The following is a 14,308-nucleotide window of genomic DNA, read 5'->3' as shown; positions in this document are numbered from 1 at the left end:
ATTCAAAGAAATTGGGAAAATCAGGAATAAAATCCAAATGAAATATTACCCCAAACAGGCAAGTCGTCAATGTACATCTGGTACCAGTAATGGCTTTTGACAGAGTACACAAAAGCCTGGATTTTTTCCTCGGTCAGCTCCACACTACAGTACTCTGTCTTCGCCACGTCACCTAGAAGACAGGATAAAAAAAAAATCATCATAATAAATAATGAATCATCATCAAATAGCACATAACCTTTTGTAATGCAGCTTAGTTAATGTGATGTTCACACTACACTCACACAAAGCACTTCAACACCACAAGCTCATGATATACATCCACACACACAAACAGTCTGTAACTCAGCTAATGGAATGGTGAGCAAAATAAAGTCTTGCTGCCAACCTTTCAGAATGAAAAATTGGGGGTGGGTGTGGGAGGGGGTAGTGTGTGTGTTTTTTTCCCCAGTCAAATCTGTTAAAATGTGAAAAGCATAGTGTACGCGCACACACACACACACCTGCATGCACTCATTCATTATCAAAACGGATAAGTCAAAACAGCAGTGCTAATTTTGTCAGCATCAGTGTTTCAACAGCCGCTGTTGGCAACATAACCGTCTGATAATGATATGCCCACTTTTTTTCGCTGATTTGATAACTGCGTGACCTAGACTTTTATTACTTGATGCAATTTTAATGAAAATAACTGGCGCCATGCCCTGCCTTTCCGTTTGGAAAACCTTGATCAATGTTCAGATGTAGCGTGTGGGTTCAGTTTCTCCTGGATTGCAGGATTAACTTCTTTTTTTCTTTGTGAATTTTGTAATCCAGAAAAAGAATACATAAAATCGTAATTTGTAAATTCATGGTTGGAAATGGAATTCAGAAAACTTCTGGAAAATTTGTAATGGCTGGCAGTTAAATAAAAGTCTGCAGATCAATGTTGAATTCACTCAGTGTTGGGAGTGTTGAGCAGACTGGATTGCAGCAAGTTCCAATTTTTTTGCCATCGAAAATAACACTTTGCGCCACAACAGTCTCCGTTTCATTTTGGAAGTTTTAAGAGCAAATTTTGATTGTTTATGTGTCTTCAGTCAGTAACTGAACAAGAATATTTTCTGCAAAAGAGAAATCAGTTTGAGCTGAATTAAAATGTAGAAACCAACAGGTGCTTTTTTTTAAATAAGACAAATGTACATGTGTGTGTGTGCATGTGTGTGCATCAGATTATGGAATTGATATGTGTACAAATCTGTCATGCATAAGTGTGCATGTGGCCAATGCTGATTCATGTGCTCATACGTCATGCATGTGTGTGTCAGTGTGTGTGTGTGTGTGTATGGTTTCTAGTGTGAATATCTGTGTGCAGTGCGCAAATGTTTGACAAACTTAGTTATCAACTTAAACATGATCTAAAACACAGGCACCTGAATCAGAGCAGTCAGACTCACTCTGTACTGGGCACAAGATAAATTCAAATTGCCAGAATGCAACAAGTCACAAATGAGATCAGATTCACTTTGCAGAGCAGACATGCATGAGTCAAATTCAAAAACAATCAATAGCACTGTATCTTCAAATTTTCTTTGTTATGAAAGTGACTTAAAAATAATCAGTACCTTTAAAATCAATGTCTAAACCGCTGAACTCTAATTCCACTCCAAGCAGAGCTTCTCCCAATGTTTCGTGGTAGTGTCCAATGCTGCTCTTGGGACCCCGGCAGAAAGGGAGAGAAAAGTATTCATACGTTTCCTGTCGGTTGTGGTAAGGCCCCACAGTGTTCATCCACAACACCACTTCCTCACCATCTTCATACTGAAACACGCCTTAACATTCTATTGAATCTTAAAAAAACAAACCCAAAAAACACACACACCAAAAATACTGACAATGTTCAAGTATCAAATGGATTCAACACACACATGACATACTGTGAGACACAAACGCAGTTTATACACCAAAAGGCTGATAATGTTATCAACTCAGTAACACACACACATACTGTACCCACTGTGAAAGAATATGAAAGCCAAAATATGTTCTCAATCCACTGAATTTCACACACATACTGTGACAGTCTGAGACTTACACATACAAATTACATGTATAACAAGAGAGGCAAGGCCTTCAAGACTCACTTGTGATACACTTTAAAAAAAACAACCAAGCTTTTTATGTATTGAGTATAATTTCAAAATGTAATGTTTATGATGAGAAAGATCAGTTTAAAGCAAATTAAGTCCCCTGGCATTAATTACAGAGTAATTTTCCTTGTTTACTCTCTGCACCAAAACGTTTGCAAAATAAAAATAAAACTTCCATGCTTAGCAAAAGAAGTTCCTGTTTGAACAAAAAATGAAAATAATGGCTGCTCTTGTTGTTGTGTCAGAATATCAGATCAAAGTGCCAAGTTTAGAGAATACAAAAAATATAAATATAACAGTAATTGCAGTTTGCATATAATTAGGCTTCATTTTTTTTTGTTTTTTTTTTTGTTCCCATCCCAGAGGTGCAATATTGTTACAAGATGACTGGAAAGAACTGAATTTTTCCTATTTTTATGCCTAATTTGGTGTCAACTGACAAAGTATTTGCAGAGAAAATGTCAATGTTAAAGTTTACCACGGACACACACAACCGAACACCAGGTTAAAACATAGACTCACTTTGTTTACACAAGTGAGTCAAAAATTACAAGTCAGAATGCGAGCAGCGACTATGCTCTTACCAAATAAATTCTACATATTGTGGGTATGAAACAAGCACCTATACAGTTAAATAACAATTACACACCTTTGATTTGAATTGTGAGGGGCACTTTACGATTATCCAAAGTTTCAACTTTGTTGAACTGAATGAGTGTTCTGTGTGGCTATGTCATGAAACAGTGATCAATTTCATGAAACTACAATTATTTTTTGTTTCGAAGAAAGCATTTCTAAAATTGTTTCTTATCATGGAATGACTGAATACAAAGTAGAATTTCATTTTTCAAGTCTGAGTTCGGATGGCAGATACTGAGGACAAGATCTATCACCAGTATCAGTCTGTGCTTCCTTTTCATAAAAAAATATCTAACTAATTAATGTAACAAAACATACTGTCACATGCCTGCAGAGTCAGAGGCACACACCAATTTGAATAATTACAAAACAATATCAAGGGCTGTTATTTGAACAAGACTGCAGACCTGTATTATATATAACTTGGAGCGATTATATCATGTCATCATATAGTTTGTCATATGGTGTGTACAGGTATCCATGGGGTGAATGCTTTTTATTTCAGTTTCTTGGTAAAATTCTGTACATTTGAGCCAGCAAGTCACAGTTTGTGCGTTTATAAATATGTATATATATATATGCAAATGTGTGTGAGCGTGTGTGTATGAGTGTGTATACAGTGTATTGTAATTTTGTATATTCTACATTTGTATTGAATGTATATCAAAAGTATATATCATGTACTATATTAATTTCAAAGTAGCTGGTAAGTCGATCCTCGATCGGTATGAAGCTCAGTGCTTTGCGGAGATCCCGACAAAAATGTCACTGAATGACATTGGTTATCGTTACATACTTTAATTTTTGTGGGAGTTTGTCCGTAAATTAAAAAAAATACTGGGAGTTTGTTGGTCATTTTGGTGGGAGATTTGGTAAATACAGTGTCAGGAGGAGGTGCAGAGGGTCACGTGACCCACCTGTAGATCAAGAGTTTGATTCTTAGTTGTACTTTTCTGTAAGCAGTTCTATCGGCTATTATAGTGAACAGTTCATGCAGGACAGCAACAGAAAGCAAACTCAAGAATCAAGACAAGTCCCTGTAGACTTTCATTGACCAAGAATTCAACGTTACATCCGTTAATTATTCGGGACCAATGTCAAGCTGATCGCTGCACATCGACTGAGGACTGATGCCTAGCGCCGGCCATATAATTTGTTTCTAATACCATTGTCGATTGTGTATACTGCATCTGTGTACGTACATATAGTTTGCAGCAGTAGAGTGATGGCCTAGAGGTAACGCGTTCGTCTAGGAAGCGAGAGAATCTGAACGTGCTGGTTTGAATCATGGCTCAGCCGCGATATTTTCTTCCCCTCCACTAGACCTTGAGTGGTGGTCTGGACGCTAGTCATTTGGATGAGACGATAAACTGAGGTCCCACGTGCAGCATGCACTTAGCACACATAAAAGAACCCACAGCAACAAATAGGTTGTCCCTGGCAAAATTTTGTAGAAAAATCCATTTCGATAGGAAAAACAAATAACACGCAGGAAAAAATTACTTTAAAAATGGGTGACGCTGTAGTATAGCGACGCACTCTCCCTGGGGAGAGCAGCCCAAATTTCACACAGAGAAATCTGTTGTGATAAAAAGAAATACAAATACAAATATTGTATTTATATCAAACACATTGCCAACATTACATTGTGTGTCCACCATTAGGCAACCAAAGACATGTAAGATGTAAACATACTGAATAATACATCTATAGGAAAGCACTGCCTGTGAGTGACTGAGTCCAGAGCTTGTCTCATGTCAGTCACTCAGTGTCAAACTCTAAAACTAAATTTGTAATTCAACTGTTGTACAGTCTTGCAGTCAGCAACATATAACTACTGTCATATTATTTCAGTCTCTGCTGATGCTTTGGTACCACTGACAGGACACAAACAATTCCCCTCTATTCAATCTGTGTTTCGTTCTTTCCATAATCGGTACTACTACTACTAGTCTGGGGCGTGTCTGAAATCTGTTTATAAAAACCAAAAAAAAAACCCAAACACACACACACACACACAAAATCACATTCATGAAACCAAGTGACTTAGGAAGTTACCATACATACTGTACGACTCCATACTATTGTCTTTAAACTCTCAGTGAGCGAAATCATATCAATGCAAACATATCTAAATAACAATTTCACTTTTCATTCCAAGTTCTGACGGACTGAAGAGATCTATAAATTTATCGAGATAAACAAGTTCCGTGTTGCATACGCTGCCGAACAACATCTAAACAAACTTAAAAAACGTCAAATAAGCATTTCAGACAGCATACGACCAATCTAAAAACTCCCCAAAAGGCAGTAACGAAATCCTTCGTTATTAAGAAGGAATGTTTAAACATGAGAGATCGAAACAGAAAGGCCAGTAACTGTCGGCTTTGAGTGCACTCACACTGTGTTCATGCTCGTCACAACCAGCCCGTAATAATAATAAAGAGAGGAATAAAATAACTTTGGAAATAGTCTTGAACATTTTGCGCTATGTAAAAACACAATACTGCGACAGTAACAGTAGATGATCGTCGATTGAAAACAACTGCTGTTGATAGTTAGCAACGAAAAATGGCTTCCTCCATTTAGCCACGTATCAATCCACAAGAGGGCGCAGGAAAGGCAGGCCACTCTGGAGAACTGTGCGTGCGTTGCTAAGCACACAGAAACAGCTCGACTGTTCCGCTGCTTTGTCTTCATCTTGCTGAAAAGCAGGCCAGCTTCATAGTTGAAGGATCTGCTGCACTTAGGTGTGGTCAGCAGTTGATCGGGTGTAAATAGCAATTATGATTCTTTCATAAGCAGACATCTAAATGCCGCACGCCTGCTTTGGCCTCAGTGCCCATTGCCTCCGGCACTGAGTCACGGTGCCTCCCGGTCGATCGTCCGTCCTCCCCACTCCCATTCCTCACCGCACCCCCCCACCCTCTCTCTCTCTCTCTCTCTCTCTCTCTCTCTCGTCTTTCAATATAGACATTCTCACGGTATATCTAATTAGCCATCGTACACATGCAATAAATTTCTACCTGTGCACATTGACTCGGTCACGAACACACACACACACACACACACACACACACACACACACACACACACACACACACACACACTCGCGCACGTGCATCACCGGCGCAGGCACGCATGCAATTACCGAGCACTGAGACACACAGGCGAGCACTACGGCCTACGCACGCACTGACTGACTGACGAACGCACACACTTATTGTTCAGCGTGAACACATGAGTCTCTGGAGGAGGGGTGTAGGGGGTTCGGGGGGTCAGGTTGATTTGGGAGATGGTGTGTGTGTGTGTGTGTGTGTGTGTGTGTGTGTGTGTGTGTGTGTGTGTGTGTGTCGGGGCTCGTGTACGTTTGTGTGTACTGATTTGTTTGTCACGGTGAAACTGCTTGTTTGTTGCATGTCTGTTATGCATGTGTGTGTGTGTGTGTGTGTGTGTGTGTGTGTGTGTGTGTGTGTGTGTGTGTGTGTGTGTGTGTGTGTGTGTGTGTCGGGGCTCGTGTACGTTTGTGTGTACTGATTTGTTTGTCACGGTGAAACTGCTTGTTTGTTGCATGTCTGTTATGCATGTGTGTGTGTGTGTGTGTGTGTGTGTGTGTGCATATTTTACATTTATTTGCTTATTTATCATCATTATTGTCTTTTATTTTCTTTTTACTTATTGTTATTATTATTATTATTATTGTTTGTTTGTGTGTTTGTTTTTGTTTGTTTTTTCTCAAGGCCTGACTAAGCGCGTTGGGTTACGCTGCTGGTCAGGCATCTGCTTGGCAGATGTGGTGTAGCGTATATGGATTTGTCCGAACGCCTCCTTGAGCTACTGATACTGATAACACAGGCTCTTTCAGCCCCGGCCATTTGGCGGTATGCAGGACATCAAGATTTGTATACCTAAGAGTAACATATAGGAAACAAAAAACAAGAACGCAGGTCTGTTATACATAGCGCTGGATTCTCGCCCGAGTTCCCCGAGTTCGATCACCGACTCTCTCTCTCTCTCTCTCTCTCTCTCTCTGTGTGTGTGTGTGTGTGTGTGTGTGTGTGTGTGTGTGTGTGGCGGTGTGTGTGCGTGCACGGGTGCCGGTGTGTGTGTGTGTGTGTGTGTGTGTGTGTGTGTGTGTGTGTGTGTGTGTGTGTGAATTTTTTTTTTTCAAATTCGTAATTTGAATAAGCAACAACTCTTTTTGTTGTTGTTTTTTTGTTTGTTTATTTGTTTGTTTATTTGTTTGTTTGTTTTCTTTTTTTTTTTTCTTTTTTTTTTAACATCAAGCCGTCTTTTAATATAGTGGACTGTTGGCCAAGTGGTAACGCGGTGGTAACGCGTCCGCTTTGCGTGAGAATCAGAGCGCACTGGTTCGAATCAGTCCCGCACTCCCCAGTATTTTCTCCCACACACACACAACTGCACATGCTCGAGCACGAATACACCACACCCTTTTCGTTGATATACACATAGTAATTATCATTCCATCACATGACACAAATTTACTTCCGAAGGAAGCATATGGAAAATGTCTAATAAATAAATAAATAAATGGAATAGATACATAAATAAAGTATGAGACTATTCGATCAAGACTTAACATTACTGTTAATGTCAATAGACATACAATTCTTCAGATTTTTCTTAAAATCATTTTCATTCGCAATACGAGCAGAAGATCAAAATTAATACGGTCCCGTAATCCATGTCAGCGTTCGGTGGGTAATGGAAACAAGAATATACCCAGCATGCACACCCCCGAAAACGGAGTATGGCTGCCTTCATGACGGGGTAAAAATGGTCGTACACGTAAAAGCCCACTCGTGTACATAACAGTTAACGTGGGAGTTGCAACCCACGAACGAAGAAGAAGAAGAAGAAGAAGAAGAAGAAGAAGAAGAAGAAGAAGAAGAAGAAGAAGAAGAAGAATTCGCAATACTTTTTAAAGTGAGGGGAAGGCGATTCCCGAGCAAAGGAAGCTGGATGTGTAAATGTTATTTCTTGGTCTTGGTCTAGTTTTGCCCGGGTTCATTAGTTTTAAAAGTGCCTGTAATGATATATTTTTTGGAGCATTTCCATATATAACCTTGTGCACACAAACAGCTTTGTTGAAGAAGTTACTTATCGTCCGTAGGGGGTCCAGGAGCTTGACTTCAACAATACCATTTCCAAGTGTGTGTGTGTTTGGGGAAGGGGGGTGATTGTGGTAGGGTGGAGGTGGGAATGTGTGCCTTTTTATTCTCAGAGAACCTTAAAGTTTTTTTGTTTTTTTTTCAGATCTGCTCACTTTTTTCTGATTCTGACAAAAAGGGGAAAAAATTGTTTCATTATCAGAGCATGTGTGTCACTGTGAGAAACAACACACAATGCGTGTGTGTGTGTATGTGTGTGTGTGTGTGTGTGTGTGCGCACGCGCGCGTGTGAGTGCGTGCGTGCGTGTGTGTGTGTGCGTGCACGCGCGCTCGCACACGCACCGGTGCACATGTTTGTGTGTTCGTGCATTGTGCCAGTGCATGTTTGTGTATGTGTGGTCGTGCACAGGTGACTGATCATAATTTATGTTAATGTATGAAGACTACGTGTATGCCTAATGCGCGATAATTCCCTTTGCAGACTGTTGTGAATGAACGTGGAGCGCTTGTCTGCAAGTACATTTTATACGTGCATTCTCGTGAATGTTGCGCTGTGGTGTGTGTGTGTGTGTGTGTGTGTGTGTGTGTGTGTGTGTGTGTGTGCGCGCGCGCGTGCGTGCGTGCGTGCGCGCGCGTGTGTCTGTTTTTGTGTTTGTCTGTGTGTGTGTGTCTGGGCGGTGCGTGTGTGTCAGTTGCCAATATAGTGGTTTTATATTATATATAATTATATATTCTTAAAATAAATTTTATGTACACGCGTGGCGATAAATTTAATTATGCCAATATGTTCCCGTGTGCCTGGGTACAAATATTTTTGTCTTTTGTGTGTGTCTGCATACACAATGCATGCTCATACGCGAGTGAAAAACTGTGTGTGTGTCAGTGTGTGTGTGTCAGTGTGTGTGTGTGTGTGTGTGTGTGTGTGTGTGTCTGTGTGTGTGTCACGGTGTGTGTGTTTTGTTGTTTCTCACAGTGACACACATGCACACGCATTTATGTGCACACTAGTGCACACACGCACGCACGCGCGCGCACACACACACACCCACACACGTCCCCAGATCTGCTCACTTTTCAGTTCTGATTCTGATAAAGGAAATGTCAAGTGAAAGACAAAATGCAGAGCCAAGACAGCTGCACAAAAAGGGGGAAATAATTGTTGCACGATTAGAGATATTTGAATGTACCTTAGTGGTTTCCCTTGTTCATGATTTTGTTCTCTCTCTCTCTCTCTCTCTCTCTCTCTCTCTGTGTGTGTGTGTGTGTCTGATCCTACTATAATCGCTTAATTGAGGGCTAAAAAAGAAAAGAAAAAAAAAAAAAGAAAAAAGAAAAGACAATATGTATCATAAGATTTTGGGCCTGAGAAACTGTTCCACAGGTCAACGTGGACGACGTAACCACGTGCACAAGCATCTCTTCTCATTCCTTCTCTGGGTCTCATCTTTTCGCTTCGACAAATCCCTCTACTCACCTCTTTCACAGCTCGCCTTATAACCTACCTCTTCCCCATAGTATAGCTCTTCCGTCCCCCCCCCCCCCCAGTCCCCCCATCGCCCCCCTTCCCTCCCTTTGCCGTCCTTATAGTTTCTCCAGCCCTATACCTACAGTGAATTGTCTTTTGTCTTTCGTCTCTTTGGTTCAGTGACAGTGCATGTATGCCAGATAGTCAGGTGTTGAATGTGTTAGGTGTGGATTTTTCTCCGCGGCATAAGATTCCCCCTCAGCTCTCGATAGATACAATCATCATCGTCGTCGTCGTCGTTGTCATTCTTATTATTATTATTGGAATTATCATTATCATCATCATCATTATTGTTAAATTAAAGTTTAGCTCACCGCTTAGTCTGCCGGTGACACTGAGCGTGAGTATGCAGTGGTTGTCAAAATTGCTAAATGCATGCAGGTGCCATGTAAGTATACATTATGTTGCGCTCACTGAGACATTACATGTGTGTGTGTGTGTGTGTGTGAGCGCGCGCGCGCGCGTGTGTGTGGATATGCAAGAATGTTTATGTGCCACGATGTCACAGTTTGCCGGTGTCCATGTGCGAAATATTTGGATAAATTTTGCCTATGTGTGTGCGCATGTATATTAATTTTACTTTGGTGTGAATGTATTTGTAGCCGTGTTGTTATGAACCGATGAGTGCTTGAGAGCGGCACCTCCGAAAATGACCGTGGACGCTTAACATCTTACACTTCAAATTCAAACTTTGACAGCCTCACGCCACAGGAGTTACCTCCTCATGTCAATGGTTGGATACCGTCACTACAGTGAAACTGTCGTCCGCTTTACGGTATGTGCTGTGAGTTGAACCACGGTCAGTAGCCAGCTGAGCGCTTGGCTACATCTCTCCCCCCCCCCTCCCCCCCCCTCCCCCCCGATCCTTTGAGATCCATTGTCTGCGATCGTTGATTAAAAGTAACTCTTGTGAGCAGACTTCAGTTTATGAACATCAACCAAGAATTAGTGTGTAGGTAAAGGGAGATAATTTAGCTGATAAGATACAAAGTGAATGTGAAATTTTGAATGACCGCAACATTCTTAAGAACAATACCCTACTTCTATCAAAGTGGCTTTAGCCAGGTAAAGTAAGAGTTTGAACTTAGTCCAATGCATCCCAAGTTAAGTTTGAACACTTTGCTAAAAGAAGGGGTCCTAATTAGATAAATACACTATGAAATTGAAAAGCATTCATTTTTGTGCCCATCAATCTACGTATCAACAATCTCAGATATGTACACATGTAGAGTAGACACATGTATAAAAGCATAGATTGTAATAACAAGAATTATGATACATGTTCATAGACATGTTCACTGCCAAGACCATGTGACAAGCTGGATCACAGATTAAGCAAGAAGAAGAACCCCCCCAAAAAAACAACAACAAACAAACAAAAAAAACAAACAACAACAACAAAAAAACAAAAACAAAACAAAAACAAACAACAACAAAACAACTGAAACATAAAAACATGAATTGTGCAGTAATGTCTGAAAATGAAAACAGAATTAAAGCATGAACAGGAATGATATGAAAAAGAACACAACAGCACTGTTTCAGTTTAGCAAGAATAAAAACAACAACAACAATAAAACAACATGAGTATCAGCATCATGATTATTCAATTTTACAATGTCACTGTTCTGGCTGTAAAATACTTCTTCGGTACTAAATAACAGAGTTCATACAGTTCTGGAAACTGACCGCGGAAAGGGACAGGCATGACCAGGGCAAGCTGACACACTGGAAGGCAGGCAGACGTTTCCTGTATATAAAAGTTCCGGATGTCCTCCTGCCCAAAAATGTAGACATTGGCCCATTTAAAGCCTGCCTGTACAATGTCTCCAAGTTTTCTTTACCTGTCGAAATTAGTCAAAAGACCAATGTGTATTCGAAAGTCTTTTTGCTTTAATTGATCAAAACGATGTACGGCTTGAAGCAAGCAAAATGGCGACAATTTTAAGTGAGTTCTGTTCACACATGTCTCTTTGTGAAGGTCAAGGTATTCGTGTCAGGGTTGCGCGTCTCATCAGGGCCGTAACTCTCCGTTTTCACGTTGAGCTGTGGAAGTTGTCAAATGATGTGTCCACCTCCATGTCTTCTTCATTTCGCAGACTATGATTTTTATAGACTACATTTTTGTATTGTTAAGCCTTATATTGCCTTGCTTGTTCAGAATCTATAAATGCGACTCACTTTGTTGAAAAAAAAGAGCTGCATAGTTTAAAAAATGAATAGAGGCTAAAAAAATCGTTTTAGCATTTCTTTAAAAAGAATGTGAAGACATCCGTCGCATGATTTATTATGTCCGTATTCTCTCAAGAAAAGTTTATTCATTCATTTATTTATTTATTTATTAAGATGTCTAACTGTAGCGCATATTCTTGAAGCTATATGCACTTTACAATATCATGTCATTGCCAACATTGTCTGTTGCCTGTTTCAATGACACCTTTCATTTATCTTTACCTGTCCATTTGCAGGTAACCCTGTATAACGACCAGAGCAGAAATATGTTGATGAATGAATGTAAGATTTGTGGAATGGATGGGTGAGAGATGGTGAATTAAAAAAAAAATTGGTGAAAAAAAGAAGACGAAGAAAAAAGTTCTGGAGGTCATTCGTGCAGACCGTCTTGGTGCAGGATCTGGTGGTAGTGGAGGTGTCTCTGGTGCAGCTCGCATGATGGAGGCCCTGGGTTTCGGTGTGGGCCTGACCAGCCACACACCACTGTCGTTGTCAGTGTCAGTGTCAGTGTCATAGTGTGACGCCTTGCTGTCCTGGCAGTGCTGTGGGGCTGGGTGTGTAGGCGTGACAGAGGGTGGTTGTTGGTGGCGCCTCTGCTGCATGGGGCTGACTACAGGTGGGAGCACCTGTGGGATGACATCGTCAGGTGTGGTGCTGTGGCACCTCCATATGCGTCGGCGTCTCCTGCTTCGCGGGTTTGGAGCTGGAGCAGTTGGTGTTGGTCCAGGTTGCTCAGCGTGTGTGGTAGGAACACACTGGTTGTGGGCTGGAACTGGCGGCTGGTGGTCAGCATTCTGTTGCCTGGCCTTCTTCTGGTAGCGCCGCTTGTGCCGACATTGGGCCTCAGTGTGACCGGACCTCTCACACCAGACACAGTGTGGAGGGTGTGGGGCGTGGTCAGCAGCACAGCGGCGAGGATGAAGTGCTGGTCCTGGATGATGTAGGCGATGTGCTGGCATAGGAGACTGCAGCTGACGTTGCAGGCTGGTGTTTTCAGATGCAAGTGTGGCCAGCTGAGACTGTAAGCGGGCAACAATGGTGTTGTCTACGCCGGGGCAGGTGTTGTAGGTGTGGCTGTCCTTCCTCAGCCATCGCTGGGCCTCCTTCTTCGCTGCTTCGAAAGTGGTTTCAGGGTAGTCTCGCATGAAACGCCTGACATCGCGCCTGAGTACGGCTGGCTGAAAGCCTCTGGCGAAAGTGTCGCGGAGGATGGTCGCTGACATCTGGATAACCCCATCTTCAGCCTTGATGTCCAGAGGTACTGAAGATGGGATGTGTACTCTGCCACAGTCTCATTGGGCTTCTGCTGTCTGTTGAAGAAGGCAGTGGCAAGGTCTGTGGCGTCACACTGCTCTCCCCAGTTCCCCTCAAGAACTGCAAGGATCTTGGCTGGGGTGTCCACTTTGGTCGCTGGCAGCCTGACGATCTGTTGGCGTGCTCGGCCTGCAAGGGCTGAGATCAGCCAGAGAGAGGCTGTCGCGTCATCCAGGGGCTATAACTGGAGGATGAGCCTGGCCACCTGAATGAAGTCGTCGACTTCTCTGCTGCTTTCCTGTCGGGAGTCTGGGCAGGAAGTCGGATGGGGCCATGCTGAACGGGACACGTTTCTTTTCGTGGACTTGTGCACCTGCTGCACTGTCTTCTCTCTTCTCCTAGGTGAAATTAACCGAGTCTATGTGACTGTTAATACAACCTCTTGTCGTTGTACGATCCAAACTCGGAAGCGCCAAATATGTGATGGAGTACACTTGGTAATGGGGGGGTTGATTTATGAATTGATTTTGGTTAAGAGAATTTGAGTAATTAAAACATTATAAGGGATAAATTGGATTTACGTTGTGATGGATCAATATCCTTTCGTGAATCAAGTTGTGGGATCAATATCCTGTCGGCGACGCCACTTTGTAGCCGTGTTGTTATGAACCGAGTGGTATGTTATTATAACGGGGTCGGTACAAAAGAATTACTGATAATTTACTGTATTAAAGGATAGAAAAGATCCACGCGCAGGCCAGAAATATGTAGAGGCCAGTCACAAACGGGGTTTTCTATTGCCATATTTTACAATAGTTATGAGAAGTAAAGAAGAAGAGATAAGACAGTGCAGTAGAATATCAGGCAGCTGACTGTGTGTGACACGCTCGATGAGTGCTTGAGAGCGGCACCTCCGAAAATGACCTTCGGACGCTTAACATCTTACACTTCAAATTCGAACTTTGACAGCCTCACGCCACAGGAGTTACCTCCTCATGTCAATGGTTGGACACCGTCACTGCAGTGAAACTGTCTTTCGCTTTACGGTATGTGTTGTCAGTTGAACTACGGTTAGTAGCCAGCTGAGCACTTGCCAACATATGCAATGTGCGTGCTCGTCCACGCGCGTGACTATCAAAGCGTAAATTAACACGAGTATATATCTTATGTGTGTTTGTATGTGCATGGTTGTGTGCATGTGTGTGTGTGTGTGTGTGTGTGTGTGTGTGTGTGTGTGTGTATGTATGCGCGCTTGTATTGGTATGTGGGTGTTTGCTGGAGGCAGGTGTTCTTACGTACAAGAAACAACGTGAAGAAACACAAAATGGGCAAGTCTGCAGATACATGAGTATTTTCAATATATATATATATATATATATATATATATATATATATAC

At 41.9% G+C, this 14,308-nt stretch overlaps 1 protein-coding gene across 1 annotated transcript in view; it reads right to left on the bottom strand.

The window, feature by feature from the left end:
* LOC143295983 (transmembrane 9 superfamily member 3-like) overlaps positions 1 to 5,377 on the bottom strand; it is a 45,054-nt gene extending 39,677 nt beyond the window's left edge. The window contains exons 1-3 of the mRNA XM_076607747.1: positions 5,170 to 5,377; positions 1,605 to 1,800; positions 50 to 172 (exon numbers count right to left, since the gene is read on the bottom strand). Of these exons, the coding sequence (XP_076463862.1) occupies positions 50 to 172; positions 1,605 to 1,800; positions 5,170 to 5,250 (400 nt within the window). The 5' untranslated portion in view covers positions 5,251 to 5,377. The remainder of the gene's footprint in view (positions 1 to 49; positions 173 to 1,604; positions 1,801 to 5,169) is intronic.
* Positions 5,378 to 14,308: the final 8,931 nt, after the last annotated feature.

Source organism: Babylonia areolata, chromosome 1 (assembly GCF_041734735.1).
Source record: "Babylonia areolata isolate BAREFJ2019XMU chromosome 1, ASM4173473v1, whole genome shotgun sequence".
Taxonomy (NCBI): Eukaryota; Metazoa; Mollusca; class Gastropoda; order Neogastropoda; family Buccinidae; genus Babylonia; species Babylonia areolata.
The sequence above is the reverse complement of the archived record's forward strand: the minus strand, read 5'-3'. Positions and strand labels throughout refer to the sequence as shown.